The sequence below is a fragment of the Coregonus clupeaformis genome, unplaced genomic scaffold, assembly GCF_020615455.1.
Source record: "Coregonus clupeaformis isolate EN_2021a unplaced genomic scaffold, ASM2061545v1 scaf0005, whole genome shotgun sequence".
NCBI classification, from domain to species: domain Eukaryota; kingdom Metazoa; phylum Chordata; class Actinopteri; order Salmoniformes; family Salmonidae; genus Coregonus; species Coregonus clupeaformis.
Window position 1 is genome coordinate 887396 of NW_025533460.1, and position 19557 is coordinate 906952.

General features: G+C 46.4%; 1 protein-coding gene across 2 annotated transcripts in view; it reads left to right on the forward strand.

Moving 5' to 3' along the window:
• Positions 1-19363, forward strand: part of LOC121577835 (transmembrane protein 198-like) — a 37321-nt gene extending 17958 nt beyond the window's left edge. Inside the window, exons 1-5 of one of the 2 annotated variants that reach the window (XM_045212318.1) lie at positions 12478-12572; positions 14557-14824; positions 15673-16248; positions 17467-17615; positions 17744-19363. In XM_045212318.1, coding sequence (XP_045068253.1) covers positions 14683-14824; positions 15673-16248; positions 17467-17615; positions 17744-17893 — 1017 coding nt within the window. In that variant the 5' untranslated portion in view covers positions 12478-12572; positions 14557-14682 and the 3' untranslated portion in view covers positions 17894-19363. Of the gene's footprint in view, positions 1-12477; positions 12573-14556; positions 14825-15672; positions 16249-17466; positions 17616-17743 lie in introns of those variants that run through there. The other variant, XM_041891762.2, reaches the window with a different exon arrangement.
• Positions 19364-19557: the final 194 nt, after the last annotated feature.

Sequence of the window (19557 nt, forward strand, 5' to 3'; positions counted from 1 at the left end):
CGCGTACAATCTGGTGCGCATTAGGGAGGGGGATGAATGGAAAACGGCATTTAGTACCACCTCGGGTCATTACGAGTATCTCGTCATGCCATACGGGTTAATGAATGCTCCTTCAGTCTTCCAATCCTTTGTTGACGAGATTTTCCGGGACATGCATGGGCAGGGTGTGGTAGTGTACATCGACGACATCCTAGTGTACTCTTCTACACGAGCCGAGCATGTAGCCCTGGTGCGTCGAGTGTTGAGAAGACTGTTGGAGCATGACTTGTATGTCAAGGCAGAGAAATGCCTGTTCTTCCAGGAGTCCGTCTCCTTTTTGGGTTATCGGTTGTCCGCGTCTGGTGTGGAGATAGAGGTGTGTCGGCCGTGCGTAATTGGCAAACTCCAACCACTGTAAAAGAGGTGCAGCAGTTCTTGGGTTTTGCTAATTACTACCGGAGGTTTATCCGGGGCTTTGGACAGGTTGCAGCTCCCATTACGTCCCTGCTAAAGGGGGGTCCGGTTCGTTTGCAGTGGTCAGCTGAGGCGGACAGGGCATTTGTCAAACTGAAGAACCTGTTCACCTCGGCCCCGGTGCTGGCGCATCCGGATCCCTCTTTACCATTCCAAGTAGAGGTAGACGCGTCCGAGACCGGTATTGGGGCAGTCCTGTCACAACGGTCCGGCACGCCACCTAAGCTCCGCCCCTGTGTGTTCTACTCCAAGAAGCTCAGCTCGGCGGAGCGCAATTATGACGTTGGGGACAGGGAGTTGTTAGCTGTAGTCCAGGCCCTAAAGGTGTGGAGGCATTGGCTTGAGGGGGCTCAACACCCTTTCCTCATTCTGACTGATCACCGTAACCTGGAGTACATCCGGGCAGCTAGGAGATTGAACCCTCGTCAGGCTAGGTGGAACATGTTCCTGACCCGGTTTGTTTTTAAGATCACATACATCCCAGGGTCCCAGAACGGTAAGGCAGACGCCCTGTCCCGGCGGTATGACACAGAGGAGAGGGCCATTGAGCCTACTTCCATACTGCCAGAGTCTTGTCTGGTGGCTCCGGTGGTATGGGAGGTCGATGCGTGAAATCGAGCGGGCACTGCGTACCGACCCTACTCCCCCGAGTGTCCTGTGGGGGCGGACGTACGTTCCGCTCGAGGTTCGTGATCGTCTTATTTATTGGGCTCATACATCACCCTCCTCTGGACATCCAGGTATTGGCCGGACAGTGCACTGCCTTAGCGTGAAATACTGGTGGCCAACGTTAGCTAAGGATGTGAGGGTTTATGTCTCCTCCTGCTCGGTGTGTGCCCAGTGTAAGGCGCCTAGACATTTGCCCAGGGGTAAGTTACATCCCCTGCCCGTTCCACAACGACCATGGTCCCACCTCTCGGTGGATTTTGTAACCGACCTACCCCCTTCCCAGGGGAATACCACCATTTTGGTCGTTGTGGATCGGTTCTCCAAGGCCTGTCGTCTCCTCCCAATGCCGGGTCTCCCTACTGCCCTACAGACCGCCGAGGCCCTATTTACCCACGTGTTCCGGCACTATGGGGTCCCCCGAGGATATTGTGTCTGACCGAGGTCCCCAGTTCACCTCCAGAGTCTGGGGGGCGTTCATGGAACGCTTGGGGGTCTCGGTGAGCCTTACCTCGGGGTACCACCCAGAGAGCAATGGGCAGGTTGAACGAGTCAACCAGGATGTGGGTAGGTTTCTGAGGTCCTATTGCCGGGACCGGCCGGAGGAGTGGTCTAGGTATATCCCCTGGGCAGAGATGGCCCAGAACTCTCTCCGCCACTCCTCCACCAACTTAACACCTTTCCAGTGTGTTTTAGTGTATCAGCCGGTCCTGGCACCGTGGCACGAGAGCCAGATCGAGGCCCCCTGCGGTGGACGAGTGGATTCGGCGCTCGGAGGAGACGTGGGGACGCTGCCCATGTCCATCTGCAGCGGGCCATCCGTCAACAAAAGGCGAGCGCCGATCGCCACCGCAGGAGGGACCGGTGTACGCACCGGGAGATCGAGTCTGGCTCTCGACTCGAAACCTGCCCCTCCGCCTGCCCTGCCGGAAGCTGGGTCGGCGGTTTGTGGGGCCCCTTTAAAGTCCTGAGAAGATTGAACGAGGTGTGTTACAGGTTACAACTGCCTATTGAGTACAAGAATATTAACCCCTCGTTCCATGTGTCTCTTCTCAGGCCGGTGGTAGCTGGCCCACTCCAAGAAGATGAGATAGGAGAGACCCCTCCGCCCCTTTGGACATCGAGGGGGCCCCGGCGTACAGGGTCCGGACCATCTTGGACTCGAGGCGCCGGATGAGTGGTCTCCAGTATCTCGTGGAGTGGGAGGGGTACGGTCCGGAGGAACGGTGCTGGGTGCCTAGGAGGGACATCCTAGATCCATCCCTCCTGACTGAGTTCCACCGTGGGCATCCCACGCGCCCGGATCCGCGTCCTCCTGGCCGTCCCCGAGGCCGGGGTCGGCGCACGGCTGGAGCCGCGCGTCAAGGGGGGGGGGTACTGTCACGGTTTCGGCCGAGACTGCTCCTCCTCCTGGTTCGGGCAGGCTTCGGCGTTCGCCGTCCCCGGAGTACTAGCTGCCACCGTTGAATGTTTCGTGGTGTGATTGCTTTGGTCTGTCTTGTACACCTGTGTCTGTTTGTGTTCTGATTACGTGTCCTATAAGTTCCCTGTTTGGTATTGGTTAGATTGTGTGTTGTTGTCTGCCTGTATTTTCGGAGCTGCGTTTTGACGCTCTGTTTGTTTGTTTAGTGTTTACGCATGGTTTACGTATTCACTCGCCTCTGTTTGTTTTCGAGGCCGTGTATTGTAATTTAGCACTTTTGACTAGTAAAGTCTGTTGGACGAAGCCTCTGTGTCCTGCGCCTGACTCCTCCACCACATCCACATCGGTTCTACTGACACTTCTAGTCTGCAAGTTCTAAACCGTGTGACTTGTAGACCTAATTCTTATGTTTTATGTTTGCTCTCATTAAGAACCCCATCACCCTTTTACTCTGTGTAATGATAAGTACACTACATTCAGTGGTGTAAAGTACTTAAGTAAAATTACTTTAAAATACTACTTAAGTAGCTTTTTTGGTTATCTGTACTTTACTTTACTATTTATATTTTTGACAACTTTTACTTTTACTTCACTACATTCCTAAAGAAAATAATGTACTTTTTACTCCATACATTTTCCCTGACACCCAAAAGTACTCATTACATTTTGAATGCTTAGCATGACAGGACAATGGTCCAATTCACACACTTATCAAGAGAACATCCCTGGTCATCTCTACTGCCTCTGACCTGGCGGACTGACTAAACACAAACGCTTTTTTTGTAAATTATGTCTGAGTGTTGGAGTGTGTCCATGGCTATCCGTAAATAAAAAAATAACACAAATTGTTCCGTCTGGTTTGCTTAATATAAGGAATTTGAAATTATTTGTACTTTAACTTTTAATACTTAATTATATTTTAGCAATTACATTTACTTTTGATACTTAAGTATATTGAAAACCAAATACTTTAAGACTTTTACTCAAGTAGTATTTTACTGGGTAGCTTTCACATTAACTTGAATCATTTTCTATTAAGGTACCTTTACTTTTATTCAAGTATGACAATTGAGTACTTTTTCGACCACTGACTACATTTACTATCCAAATAATCACATATTGTTATTACAGCCCATTTATTTTGTTGTAGGCTATTTAACAACTGAATGCAATTATTAAGGAGGTTGGTGGCATATCTGGCTTTCTGAACTACGTTGACATTGCCATTTGTACAAACACAGAATTGTCGATGTGCATGGGTGGGGATGATTAGAATGTGTAGATTGGAGTTGGTATATTTGCATGAGTTTGTGGGTGCGTGACGTGTGTGGGTCTGTTGACGCAGAGTTTGTGTATGTGTGTGTGAGTGTGCATGGAAGTAGGGGTGTGTGTCTACAGTCGTGGTCGAAAGTTTTGAGAATGACACAAGTATTGGTCTTCACAAAGTTCGCTGCTTCAGTGTTATGAGATATTTTTGTCAGATGTTACTATGGTATACTGAAGTATAATTACAAGCATTCCATAAGTGTCAAAGGCTTTTATTGACAATTACATTAAGTTTATGCAAAGAGTCAATATTTGCAGTGTTGACCCTTCTTTTTCAAGACCTCTGCAATCCGCCCTGGCATGCTGTCAATTAACTTCTGGGCCACATCCTGACTGATGGCTGCCCATTCTTGCATAATCAATGCTTGGAGTTTGTCAGAATTTGTGGGGTTTTGTTTGTCCACCCGCCTCTTGAGGATCGACCACAAGTTCTCAATGGGATTAAGGTCTGGGGAGTTTCCTGGCCATGGACCCAAAATGTCAATGTTTTGTTCCCCGAGCCACTTAGTTATCACTTTTGCCTTATGGCAAGGTGCTCCATCATGCTGGAAAAGGCATTGGTCATCACCAAACTGTTATTGGATGGTTGGGAGAAGTTGCTCTCGGAGGATGTGTTGGTACCATTCTTTATTCATGGCTGTGTTCTTAGGCAAAAATGTGAGTGAGCCCACTCCCTTGGCTGAGAAGCAACCCCACACATGAATGGTCTCATGATGCTTTACTGTTGGCATGACACAGGACTGATGGTAGCGCTCACCTTGTCTTCTCCGGACAAGGTGTTTTCGGGATGCCCCAAACAATCGGAAAGGGGATTCATCAGAGAAAATGACTTTACCCCAGTCCTCAGCAGTCCAATCCCTGTACCTTTTGCAGAATATCAGTCTGTCCCTGATGTTTTTCCTGGAGAGAGGTGGCTTCTTTGCTGCCCTTCTTGACACCAGGTCATCCTCCAAAAGTCTTCGCCTCACTGTGTGTGCAGATGCACTCACACCTGCCTGCTGCCATTCCTGAGCAAGCTCTGCACTGGTGGTGCCCCGATCCTGCAGCTGAATCAACTTTAGGAGACGGTCCTGGCGCTTGCTGGACTTTCTTGGGCGCCCTGACGCCTTCTTCACAACAATTGAACCTCTCTCCTTGAAGTTCTTGATGATCCGATAAATGGTTGATTTAGGTGCAATCTTACTAGCAGCAATATCCTTGCCTGTGAAGCCCTTTTTGTGCAAAGCAATGATGACGGCACGTGTTTCCTTGCAGGTAACCATCGTTAACAGAGGAAGAACAATGATTTCAAGCACCACCCACCTTTTAAAGCTTCCGGTCTGTAATTCTAACTCAATCAGCATGACAGAGTGATCTCCAGCCTTGTCCTCGTCAACACTCTCACCTGTGTTAACGAGAGAATCACTGACATGATGGCAGCTGGTCCTTTTGTGGCAGGGCTGAAATGCAGTGGAAATGTTTTTGGGGGATTAAGTTCATTTTCATGGCAAAGAGGGACTTTGCAATTAATTGCAATTAATCTGATCACTCTTCATGACATTCGGGAGTATATGCAAATTGCCATCATCTAAACTGAGGCAGCAGACTTTGTGAAAATTAGTATTTGTGTCATTCTCAAAACTTTTGACCACAACATGTGTGTCCACGTGTATCTTACACATGACTCTGCCTCTTGAAAAGGCCTCTCATTGTTTCTCTGTTCTTGTACTTACTGTTTTTTATCCTTTTTTTGTAAGGAACTCGCTACAATCAGAGTTGAAAGGCCTCCATTGTCTGGGCCTTTCTCAAAGGCAGGCGTGGAGTGGAAGGGCTTGAGGGAGAATAGGAACTCTCTCTGAAACTGATAAAACTATTACCATATTTAAAAGGCTATACAGTATGTTAGACTGTGTTAGACCATGTGTTAAACAGCGGGTTTCTTGGATACTCATTCAGACATAATATAAAAGATGTGTGCTTGCCACCAGAGACAGTTGCTTGCTTGTCTGTAAGTGAAGAAATGTAGGCCTATAGACTACATTTGAGTTGAAAGGAGAGACGTGGCCATAACTCTGCCTCCATGGTGATTGAGAGGTAGATGGTTTGGGGGGTTGGATAGTCATGTATTTTCTTTTATGATGACTTTACTGAGGTTTGTTATTTTGGCACATCAGCATGTGTTAGAAAGGTCAGTGTGTATGGTCTTATAGTTCATGCCAGTGTTAGGCTTTGTCGTAAAGTTACTGCCCCTCAAATCACTTTCTATACATTCTCACTCGGTAATTACTGCTCTCTGAATGGATTACAGACTACATTCTCTCTCTCTTCTCTCTCTCTCTCTCTCTCTCTCTCTCTCTCTCTCTCTCTCTCTCTCTCTCTCTCTGTCTGTCTCTCGCTCTCTCTTTCTCTTTCTCTCTTTGAAGAGCACTGTAGGGTTCAGAAAACAGTGGGGACTTTCATAGAGAGAGCTCTCTGCTCTCGGTCCAAGCCCGGCTGAATGAAGACTGGAGGCATGGAGGGAGGGGAGTAGGAGGCGGTGCGGCAGTGCCAAAATCACTGCAGGTCCCCCCTCCGCCTCATTCACTCTTGAGGAACAAAGTGTTGTTTGAGAGGCACTGGTCAGAGATTTAGAGGAGAAATGATACAGAGACAGGCTGAGAGAGAGAATTGTGGCGAGCTGTGACTTTATCACCAACTTCAGAAAAATGTCAGGATGTGAAATCAAATCAAAACAAATGTTATTTGTCACATGCGCCGAATACAACAGGTGTAGACCTTACCGTGAAACGCTTACTTACAAGCCCTTAACCAACAATGCAGTTCAATAAATAAATGAACTAAAAAGGCTATATACAGGGGGTACCGGTACCGAGTCAATGTGCGGGGGTACAGGTTAGTCGAGGTAGTTTGTAAAAACAGTGGGGGAGGCCATTTGATTAATTTGAAAGGAGTGTAGATGAGGTATAAGGACGTCTTTATGACTGGTAGATCATTCATTCTATCCTCTCAAACTTTTTCAGCTAGTTGGCTGTCAAAATTGCACTGATAAATAATGGGGAATTGTAGCTATTCGTCCTTCTGCAGCTTGCCTGCCAATGCATGCTTGTCCAAACCAAGCACCCAAGCTAACTGGCTAAAGTTGTCTTGCTTGCTAGCTAGCTACTTCCAGACACAAATGAAAGAACACCTCACTTTGACAATTTTACTCGCTGTAGCAGAGCTGGTTAGGCTGTTTACATGTTATCTAGAGTGTTCTTGACTAACTATTACTTTTTTTGCCTACATTTACTGACACTGACATATTCAGCAGGTGTTGCACGTTCGTAAATTCATCAGTTGTTCTGCGCTCTGGCACACTCAGGCAAGAGTGCGCTGAAATCGGAGTAGATAGCCATATAGCAAGAGATATGCTAACTGTATAACAGTTGTTCAAGTTCTAGCTAGCTAACCAAATGACACCTGCATCTCTAGCTGTGTATAACCACTGAAAAACGATATGAGGGCAAAAAGTCAGTCACTCACCCACTCCTCCAATGGCATGAAATCCTCCTAGCTAGCTAGCTAACATTAGGCTCTGTGTTTTTAGCTCGCTACATAAATAGATACGCTAGCCTATTAGCCACGTTATGACTGACTTGTGATCATTGCCCTTGCTAGTTTAATTGCATTGACATTCCCAGCCTTAGTTACATTCGTCCGTTTTTGTCCAGAATATTGAGTCATTGAAACTGAAACAGTGCATCCCGAATGGAGGCAGCAAACAATGTACCAGGCCAGCTGTGATTTATAACCTGATAGCAATTTTTTTGGGACTACCAAGAAATGTATTGGTGAACTATATTAATCATGCATTGAACTGCATCCATCTATTCTGCCAAAAATGGCTTAGCGTACATCATGGAACGTTGAGTCAAATATAACTTATAAAGTTGGTTTTGTAGCATGAACTGGGAATTTGATATTTTTGACTGATATTATGATTGTTTGTTTCATATCTGCAAAGTAGTTAAAACGCTGTCAGTTCCACTTTAAACTTAAGGTCACCGGTTACTTTGTGTGCTAAATGTGAAGTGTTTTTTGCAATGGGAAGTAATAGTTGTACATTTCTATTGGGAAATGCTTAATGGTTGTGTTTTTGTATTCTTATGATTGGGACCTACTGGCTTATTATGTCAGAGTTTATGGACTGCTTATCCTTTAACATCATGCTGTGTGTGACTGCTGTCTTTCCATCAGCCCTATGCAGTGGTGTAGTGGCGCCTGGAGAAGTGGGTATACTCTAATTTTGCATAAAAGTTCCCAAACGGTTTTCATATATATTTCTGATTCACACAGACACATACGGCTTATACCTGCGTATACCCACCACTACTACACTGGCCCTTTGTGTTTTACAAAAAGTGCACTCCTACATGAGTGCGCTGGTATTACGGTTGCTGTCCTTACAGAATCACGAACCTGTCACACACTGAATGCCGATAGGTTTACCGCTGTGCAAACATGTCTATAATAGATATAAAGGTTGTTAAGATATTAATGTTTCAAGAAAATAGTGTATACAGCGCATTCGGAAAATATTCAGACCCCTTGACTATTTACACATTTTGTTACGTTACACCCTTATTCTAAAATGGAAAATCATCATCAATCTACACACAATACCCCATAATGACAAAGCAAATACAGGTTTAGACATTTTTGCTAATTTATAAAAAAATGTTTTGGGGAGTTTCTCCCATTCTTCTCTGCGGATCCTTTCAAGCTCTGTCAGGTTGGATGGGGAGCGTCGCTGCACAGCTATTTTCAGGTCTCTCCAGAGATGTTCGATCGGGTTCAAGTCCGGGCTCTGGCTGGGCCACTCAAGGACATTCAGAGACTTGTCCCGAAGCCACCCCTGCGTTGTCTTGGCTGTGTGCTTAGGGTCGTTGTCCTGTTGGAAGGTAACCTTCGCCCCAGTCTGAGGTCCTGAGTGCTCTGGAGCCGGTTTTCATCAAGGATCTCTCTGTACTTTGCTCCGTTCATCTTTCCCTCGATCCTGACTAGTCTCCCAGTCCCTGTCGCTGAAAAACATCCCCACAGCATGATGCTGCCACCACCATGCTTCACTGTAGGGATGGTGCAAGGTTTCCTCCAGATGTGACGCTTGGCATTCAGGCCAAAGAGTTCAATTTTGGTTTCATCAGACCAGAGAATCTTGTTTCTCATGGTCTGAGAGTCCTTTAGGTGCATTTTAGCTAACTCCAAGCGGGCTGTCATGTGCCTTTTATTGAGGAGTGGCTTCCGTCTGGCCACTCTACCATAAAGTCCTGATTGGTGGAGTGCTGCAGAGATGATTGTCCTTCTGGAAGGTTCTCCCATCTCCACAGAGGAACTCTGGAGCTCTGTCAGAGTGACCATCGGGTTCTTGGTCACCTCCCTGACCAAGGCCCTTCTCCCCCGATTGCTCAGTTTGGCCGGGCGGCCAGCTCTAGGAAGAGTCTTGGTGGTTCCAAACTTCTTCCATTTAAGAATGATGGAGGCCACTGTGTTCTTGGGGACCTTCAATGCTGCAGACATTTTTTGGTACCCTTCCCCAGATCTGTGCCTCGACACAATCCTGTCTAAGAGCTCTACGGACAATTCCTTTGACCTCATGGCTTGGTTTTTGCTCTCACATGCACTGTCAACTGTGGGACCTTATATAGACAGGTGTGTGCCTTTCCAAATCATGTCCAATCAATTTAATTTATCACAGGTGGACTCCAATCAAGTTGTAGAAACATCTCAAGGATGATCAATGGAAACGGGATGCACCTGAGCTCAATTTCGAGTCTCATAGCAAAGGGGCTGAATACTTTCGAAAAACCTGTTTTCGCTTTGTCACTATGGGGTATTGTGTGTAGATTGATGAGGAAAAAAATTAATGTAAGCAATTTTAGAATAAGGCTGTAACGGTTTCATCTTCAAATTCATAATTTCCTTCATTAGTCAGCATGGATGAGTAAAGGTTATCATAGATCTGTGATTTTACCATAGTGGTCTAGTTATGATAATACATCTGAGGAAATGCACTTAATGACTTGTAACCATGGTGTTTATGTTCCTCGTCAATATAACATAGTGTCCATTCTTTGCCTTATAAGAGATAAAATCCTGGCGGCAGGTAGCTTAGTGGTTAAGAGCGTTGTGCCAGTAACTGAAAGGTCGCTGGTTCTAATCCCCGACCCGACTAGGTGAAAATTCTGTCGATGTGCCCTTGAGCAAGGCACTTAACCCTAGTTGCTCTGGATAAGAGTGTCTGCTAAATGACTAAAATGTAAATAAAAGGCAGGCTGTCTGTGGCTGTCTCTCAGTAGACCACTGTCACATATCATGTGGAGTACATCACATTTGCTCCCTGTTTTTGAAATGAGATGACAAACGAGTCTTGTCCCTTCATTTCCCAGTCAAATGAGCTCCCAAACGGAGCGGGATTTTCATTTTTTCTCTCTCTGCTCAAAACAACCATTTACATAACACTCTTCAGGACTGCCTTTAATCTGCTTAGCGTTCCTCAATAACTAATGACAAGGTCTATTAAGTGCAGCAATTTGACTTCATAAGAAACAAATTGGAAGAGGTCTCATTGCACCATATATCAACATGCCAACATGATTTAATTACAAATATTTAGGGACCAGGTTTGGTTGGTAAAGGTTTGGACAGGTCAGTGAGTGGGGTTATTCAAGTTCAAGAGGATTTGGAAATCTATCCAGAGAGCATGTTTCACCTATTTGACCACATTAAAAATGGGCTTTATCTGTACACAAGTTGTGTTCAAGTTGCCAGCCAGAGAGCATTCTCTCATTGTTTCTTCCACTCGGCTGTAAATGTTGATATCATAGAGTGTCTCACATATTAGAGCATGAGTGAGTGCGTCTGGATCCCTGATGAAAGGCCCATATAAACACAATCCTTTTGATCAGTTCTGAGATCATTTTGAACATGTGGACAGAGGGTGGAGTGTTTTATTTGAATTGTTTAGAGATCATAACCCACAAATGCAGCAGAACCCATTATCATCATCATGTTCTAATAGCCAAGGCATTCAAAATGATATCACCAAGTTAATTTTGAGTCTGTTATGTTGGATTAAACCAGAAAATAAGAGTGTTGGTGTTGATGCTCCAGCCTTCAAATCCAAATCTACCCTTCCTGCTCTGCTTCCTGCCCTGAGGGAAAAGTCACCTACAGCACAGCCCCTGATCTCCACTTCCTCCTCTGGGACACAGCTTCCTGCCAATGAGAGAGCAGAGGAGGGAAGTGGGGCTTAGGGTCAGAGGTCAAAGGTTAAAGTTTCCCTAATAACCTTTTTTTTCCTTCTCATGGTTCGCTTTAGGAGGCAAGTCTGCATTAATCTACAAATGTTTCTCTTATGGTTAATAGGCAACCACAGTTGGCACAAGGTGGACACCATGGAGTGGGTTGGTCCTAGAATGTCCATACTATTCTCCAGTCTCCACCGTGCCCAATGGGCAGGGCACGTTGGGCACGGTGTTTGGCATTTGGAGTAATGTAGAATTAGGTTTATAGCTGCAGCTGTAAGGGCGGGGGGGTGTAGCTGTAGGCCAACGGGCATCATGCCCAGTCAGGGGGAGACCATGGCAAATGGCACAGTCTCGCATACCCCCCCTGTGCCAAGCTGTGCCTCCATACAGCTGGGCTGTAACGTTTAGTTCTCAGCTGCCCCCTGCCTTAAAGCCAGAGCCCACTTGGAATCCCTGACCTCTCTCACAGACCCGCACCCCCATCAGTGGTTCATGAATCCCACCCAAATTAGCTATGTGGGGAACCTGGGCATGGCTCTGCCTGTCTCTCAGCTGTTGAGGCTTGAGCTCCCTCCACCCCACCCCACCCATCCCTCCCTCCATGCATGGTGTTTGTCGAGCAAGTGTGTTAGGCAACATTCTAAAGCAATTTGTTCCAAGGTCGTTTCATACCAACATACTCAGTCATCTATAAGTGTGACTATATTTACTTATACAGCACTAGCAGCAACTTTATTTTAGCTGTTGTCATGACAACACACACAGAAATGTCATATTGGAATGAGGTCATTCAAGATGTACTTCATCGAAATGTATCGAAAGAGAGTATTTCTCAACTTCTACTTCTGCGCCTTGAGCTCCAAGACAAAACATGGAGCCATGTCACTTCCTCCTTATCTGGTGAGAATGGGTGACAATATCAGTATTCTGGACAGCTACCAGCTAGACCCCCATCTAGCCCCCTTCATCCCACTGGGCACAGACGTCAATTCAACGTCTATACCACGTTCAACTTAATTTCATTGAAATAACGTGGAAACAACATTGATTCAACCAGTGTGTGCCCAGTGGGATCGTTCATCCTTCATCCACCCACACACACACTCAGACACCGTCTCCTTTCTCTGGTTCCCTCCATCTCTATGTGGTATGCCCTCTCTCCCAGCATGCTTTGCTGTGTGTGCCAGTAGAGGTCATGGCTGGGGCTTCAGAGCCTTTGTGCTGCCCCATAATGGCTCCATTCTCCCTGAGCGGCACTGACTCCAGGCCTCACACATACACTGGCCACCATTGTGACTCACACAGGGACAATGTGGGGACAGACACATGGACGTGGGAGAGAGTTGGTGTGTGTGAGTGTGTGCGGTCGGATTCACAAGTTGTGCGACTTGATGGATTACCACAACACCCTTGCAGTCGCTTTTTTAATGTCTTCAGAGGTGAGCAGTTATCTTAGCTTTCCATTACTCTTCAAGAATGTTGACTGTAAACAGATATATTTAATAGTTTGCAAAAGTTCTGTCTTTTGCACAATCAGAGGATGTTTTTTTGTCATGAACTTCGATAAAAGTTCCTGTTAGTGTGTTAACCTTGACTAGGGCAGGTTTGAGGTAATGCCACAAAATCCATCCATGTCACCGTAACTGAATATGATGAAAGAGAAGTCCAAACTATAGCCTCAAGGTGAAATGCCCTTATGCTTTACAATATGGGTGATACTGCACAGCACATTATTAGCCTACATACTGAATGACTTCTGTATATCATATTTCAGTCTCATTCTAAAGCATTCATTATCCTGGCTTCATCCTCTCAGACCTACTGGGAAAGTAGTGCCACAGACACAACAGACCAGTGGAACTGTGGAGCTCTCAGATGGCTAGATCATTTGTCTTGAGTTGTCTTTGGCCTTTAGAAAACAAGTGAGACAGAACAGAGAGGACTATCTGGCCGAGACAAAGCCAGACACGTGAAGGACTGAGGGAATGAAGTGAGAACTCTTCCTCTAGCTCTGGAAAAAGAGAGTGAACCAGAGAGATACTTTCCAATGGGCCCTCATTCTTTCCATGTCAAGTCATGGCCAGGTCATAATGTATCTCAGAGAGAGGGGGAAGGAAGGAGGAGTTTAAAAGCAGAAGTAAAGTTTGGGAGAATGGAGGGAGGGAGATAGTAATGCAGAAGACAGATGAAGAGAAAGAGGGGGAGACTGAGAAGTGAGAGATCAGATCAGGAGAGCAGGAAGCCAGCTCTTTTACTGTTTTTCTCCTGAGCCTGAAAACGTGAGTTTGCTGTAATCAGATCAGAACTGAGGTGAGATCATAAAGAAGGCCTGCCAGCAGCCCAAGAGAGAGCGGCCCACCCTGAGCAATGAGTCCTACACATCCTCCCCAACAGGCAGACTGGGAGGGGAGTTGGGGCTGCCTGATTAACCCTTCACTAGCACCACTCGATGTCTGTAGTAGCCCTACTTTTAGTAAAGTAATTGACTTTCACCCTGACATTTTTACTACATAGCCTAGTTTAAATGCATGACACTGACACTGACACCTCAAGTCCAATTTAGGAGAGTTGTAGATAAACAATGAAAACAACTTTGACCCCAATAAACTTGAGTGGGTCTTTGCTGCTGATATTAAATCAGTGTTGAATATGCTCACAGAAAATGATGGCGTTTGAGTGGACACTGGACATCTGCTGCTATGTTGATTAGAATGGTCATAATTGCCTACATACAGTAGAGTAGACAGACACTGCAATAAGTCAATATTCTATATGACGTGCCGGTACTCAGTACTGGTGTCTATAGGCCTTTTTAGTACAGTGTTTTTCAGCAATGTACTACAGGATGTCTCTGTAGTATGTGGTTGGCCATGTTTATGTACTCCAATGAGACTGTAGTCATGGCAACAGGGTGTATGCGTAGTATACAGTACTGTGTGTTATTATGGGAGGCTAGCAGCATATGGAGTGTCTGGCAGGCACCATATGCAGAGTCACCAGGGAGAAGTCACAGCCAGCAGATTTCACACTTCTCCTGAAGCCTCGGGGAACACTGGTGGGAGTGAGGAGGGGTGAGGGGTCAGCGGTCTGAATCAGATGAGGAGGGGGGGTTCTGGAGTGCCCTACATGCAACATGTTACACTTTTGAGTCATTTAGCATCAATGGAGTCTCGCTGCAACACACCACTTTGTGTTCTCTGTTTTGTGGGTAAGGCATCTAAGGCAGTGTTCATTAACCTAGCCCTAGATTTTAAAGTTGAGCTAAGACGTCTGCTCAGTCTTCTTTGCCAGTACTGTGCCCTAAAGTCTTAACAGAGACAAATAAATACTGTAAGATACTTTATTGCATTGTGAGTTTTTAACGCATTGTGATGTCCTGTGATGATCTATGACCTACTCAGATATTTCTCTTTCATGTTACAGGCACCCAAGCTGTTCTGATGAACTCCAGATAACAGCACCACTCCTCATCCTTCAGTCCCAACCTTCAACCCCTACCTCCTCCTCCTTGTCTCCCTGGTGGTCTGGTCGGTCGGAGGGAGCCCCAAGATGACAGACCCTGACGGGGCTGGAGGGGAGGGCCTGGCCGAGGTGAACACCTGCAGCCTGGAGATCGAGAGGAAGTATGAGGTCATCCCTGCCGTCATCTGCTCCATGTGCTGCCTGTTCGGCATCATCTACTGCTTCATTGGTAAGGTCACCACTGGGTGAAGGCCACAAGGCATACCCCAACGATGTCACGTCAACAAGTAAACTAAAGCTTCAGTAACAAGGGTTGCATCCCAAATGGAACCCCATTCCCTATATAGTGCACTACTTTGGCCCATATGGCTCTGTTTAAAAGTAGTGCACTGTGTAGGGAATAGGGTGCCAATTGGGAGGCAAACAATGTAGTAGAGCAGGGGATAGGGAATGTGTATTCAGACATATCATATGTCTGCTAATGTGTTATACAGCAGGGTTCTCCCCAGGATTTTTTAACAAGGTGGTGCTGCTGATTTTTTAACACCTGTAACTGACATTTCCTGCAATCTACAGCAAAACAATAATCATATTAGGGTGTGGTGCCTGGCCTTAAATGATTACAAATAGAGTAAAAAACTGACTTTATTCATTTATTACATTTTTCTCACCAAATCCAACTTAATAACCACAATTGCTTCTTGCTCCTCCACACCACCTCTCTTTTTAGTTTTAATTGTAGGGTAATTTATATGGCATTACATTGCTTTCAGTTGAAATTCTGTAATATTTATATAGTTGGATACGAGTTGCTGATGCCCTAGCCACTGCAATATAACTTTATCTTTAAGCCTTAACTTATCACCTGCATATTTATTTACTGTTAGATTCCTCAGGTTATTGAATCTCCCCCCATTTAAAGTACAACTTTAAATAAGTGTTATTTTCTTTTTAACCCCCTCTCTCCACCTCTCTACCCCTCTCCTCTCTCCTCTCTCCCTCACCATTCCCTCTCTCCACCCCTCTCCTCTCTCCCTCACCATTCCCTCTTCACCTCTCTTCTCTCCTCTCTCCCAGGATATCGCTGCTTCAAAGCGGTCATGTTCCTGTCGGGCCTGATGTTCGGCTCGGTCATCATCTTCCTGCTGTGCCACAAGGAGCGGGTGCTAGACACCCAGCTGAGTGTGGAGGCCTCGGCGGGTATTGGCCTGGGCATCGGCCTGCTGTGTGGCCTGGTCACCATGCTGGTGCGCTCCGTGGGTCTCTTCATGACGGGTCTGTTACTGGGCCTGCTACTTGCCCTCGCCACCCTGCTGGTCACCCACCAGTTCTACACCCCCACCACCGTCTGGGTGCCCCTGGGGGTGCTGCTGGGCACAGGCATGCTGTTCGCCGTGCTCACCCTGCAGTGGCAGAAGCTCTTCACCGTGTTGTCTACGTCTGTCTTCGGGGCGGCCATCATGACGGTGTGCGCCGACTATTTTGTGGAGATGCTGGCGCTGGCTAGCCACGCATATGAGTGCCTGAGGCTGTCGCCAGCGCCGTCGCTCTGCTGGTACAGCTGGGTGATCATGGGTATCTGGCCGGCACTCAGCTTCATGGGGGTGCTGGTGCAGTGGAAGCTGACGGCCGAGGGGTTCTCACACACTGAGGGTAAGCATCATAGAATTACATATAGAAGTAATGTATAGGATCTCTGTGGTAAGCATGGGAGGTAGAGGAAGCTGTTTGTAGAGTATGATGCATCTTTATATCTCAATATGGAGTATGGGTTATATTATGTTCTCTTCACTGCAACAATAGTTTTATGGCGTTAGAGAACATTATTCTGGCATTGAAACAAAACAGATTGTCTCCCAAGCCAGTTTTTTACATTACATTTCAGGTGATTTAAGAATGTCTAATTTTCCCCTAAAGTTCTCATGTGCTCTGTAGAATTACTAAGAAATGACTAATTGAGTAAACACGTCTCTCTCTCTCTCTCTCTCTCTCTCTCTCTCTCTCTCTCTCTCTCTCTCTCTCTCTCTCTCTCTCTCTCTCTCTCTCTCTCTCTCTCTCTCTTTCTCTCCTCTCTCTTCCCTCCTCTCTCTTCCCTCCTCTCTCTTCTCTCCTCTCTCTCCTCTCCTCTCTCGCCTCTCTCTTCTCTCCTCTCTCTTCTCTCCCTCTCTCTCTTCCCTCCTCTCTCTTCCCTCCTCTCTCTTCCCTCCTCTCTCTTCCCTCCTCTCTCTTCTCTCTCTCTCTCTCTCTCTCTCTCTCTCTCTCTCTCTCTCTCTCTCTCTCTCTCTCTCTCTCTCTCTCTCTCTCTCTCTCTCTCTCTCTCTCTCTCTCTCTCTCTCTCTCTCTCTCTCTCTCTCTCTCTCTCTCTCTCTCCTCTCTCTTCCTCTCTCTCTCTCTCTCTCTCTCTCTCTCTCTCTCCTCTCTCTCTCTCCTCTCTCTTCTCTCCCTCCTCTCTCTTCCCTCCTCTCTCTTCCCTCCTCTCTCTTCCCTCCTCTCTCTTCTCTCCTCTCTCTCCTCTCCTCTCTCGCCTCTCTCTTCTCTCCTCTCTCTTCTCTCCCTCCTCTCTCTTCCCTACTCTCTCTTCTCTCCTCTCTCTTCCCTCCTCTCTCTTCCCTCCTCTCTCTCTCTCTCTCTCTTTCTCTCCTCTCTCTTCCCTCCTCTCTCTTCCCTCCTCTCTCTTCTCTCCTCTCTCTTCTCTCCTCTCTCTCCTCTCTCTTCTCTCCTCTCTCTTCTCTCCCTCCTCTCTCTTCCCTCCTCTCTCTTCCCTCCTCTCTCTTCCCTCCTCTCTCTTCTCTCCTCTCTCTCCTCTCCTCTCTCTCCTCTCTCTTCTCTCCTCTCTCCTCTCTCTCCTCTCTCTCGTCTCTCTCTCCTCAGTCATCATCAGCAGGAGGCAGAAGCGGGTCCAGTTGATGCGGATCAGACAGAAAGATGTCAAGAAGCGCCAGCAGAGCAGTGGGCAGGAGGGCACGTATCGTCGCAAGCCCGCCCCTGTCAAACGCTACGCCGGAGACCTGCTGGCACCGGTCAGTCTCGCTCTCACACACACTCTATTCTAATCGAATTCCAACATGTAGAACCCATTCCTAGGTTGATTCTGATTATATTCCCTCTCTCCTCTCTTCTCCCCTCTCTCCTTTATTCCTTCTCTCAGAGCTACCTGCAGAGTCTTAGGGACAGACAGATGTGCACAGGCAACTCCCTCAGCAGCCTGGGCACTACCAACCACACAATGATCGACTTTGACTACGAGACAAGCTCCACTGTACCCCTCACCGCCACCACACCTGTCAACAGGGTCTGACGCACCGAGGGACAAGCAGGGGACCACCCACTTGTTTCTTGTCCCTCCTCCACAGTCCTCCTCCCTATGTAGTGTACTGTTGACCCTACAGACTACTCTTTTAGGGCCTCAGCTCTCATTTAGGCAATGTGAGAGTCTATAGAATAATGGATCTTTCATACATTGAGCTGGAATAGGGCCTTGAATGCTGTCCAAGTGAAGAACAAAGCACCACTCGATCCTAGCAAACCTCCAGTGTACTGTACTGTACCTCATTTGGAATGGCAGACTGGAAGGCGATGGAATGGTTCCTCGGTCTGTGAGCTGTTCCCTGAGAGTGGTTGGTGTTTGGCCCCCCGTTTGATGTGTGCTGTAATCACTCTTTCAATAGACTGGGCCTGTGTGGCCTCTCCCTGTGTTGTGTCTGCTCTTAGCGGTGGCAGGTCCATGTGAAAAGTCTGAAGGCCACTTCTGCCGGAGAGAGAGAAACAGAGAGCACTGAAATGCTTATGGGGTTAGGACAGAGCAGAGTACACAAAGTCAGAAGAAGAAGAAGGAGCAGAAATGATCTCATCTGACTTCTGAGGTTGTATACTTTCTCTGGTGCTTTTATGTGATTGATTGATTACATGTGGGAGAAATCACTTGACTGATGAAAACGGACTGTTCAGAAAGCAATACTGGGAATGGAAATGGATATGAATAGCACGAGAGCTACCTCCTCGAGTGATATCAACTTTTATAATTAGAGTTAACTGTGCTTTAATGACTTGAAATGAACCAGTGGTGAGTAAACTCTGGTCAACTGCCTCGCAGAACAGGACACCAGCTGATGTTGACAAGGCACTGTGACTGGACAAAGAAGAGGACATTTCGAGACACATTTCTCTGACCAGTGTTTGCTGTCTGTGTGAGTGTGTGTGCGTTTGTAATGTTAAGGTGTGTGTATTGATGTTTACTTGTCCCTTTTTGTTAGTAACTGCCTGTATAGTTGAGTGTAGAAGGTTCAGGTCCAGAGAGATACACGGCAGCCATTCTGTGCCTAAATACGATGGAGATTGGCAACTGTTACAAGTGAAATTTACGTTTGTTTTCATTGTAACTGCAGTGCCTTTTTTAGAGGTAGCAATACTGCAATACTATACAATGTTGTTTCAAACCATACTTGGTTATGTCAGTTATTTTGGAGCAGTAGCTTGTTTTCATTACAATTTCTAGGCAGTTTTACCTGTGCAGTACCTGTATTCAGTAATGTATATGATCAATAACATTGAAGGAATATGCTATGGTAAAAATGTGAGCATACATTTGCTGTACTCTAGGTTACTAAGGAATGATCAGTGTTTTTAAAATTGTAATTTACTTTTGTTTTAGAATTTTAGAGGGACAGTAGGCCTACTCTCACTCAGTACTCTCAACTATTCTGAATCTGTATAGAATTGTCAATAGGAAATTGAAAAGATAAACCATTAAATTAGTTTAAAAACAAAAGCTGTCTGAGTCATTTGTCTGAGGCTAAATGGCTCTATTTTCCCTCACTGGTCACCTAGCAACATCAGCGGCCAAATTCTGCCTTGGAATCAGAAACACAGAGGACCTTAAAGGCAACAAATGGGGGTGATTTCCTGCTCCCTGATTGGTTTAAGCAGTGGTGTTGCTGTGGCAGCTCCGAAACTTTAGCAGCC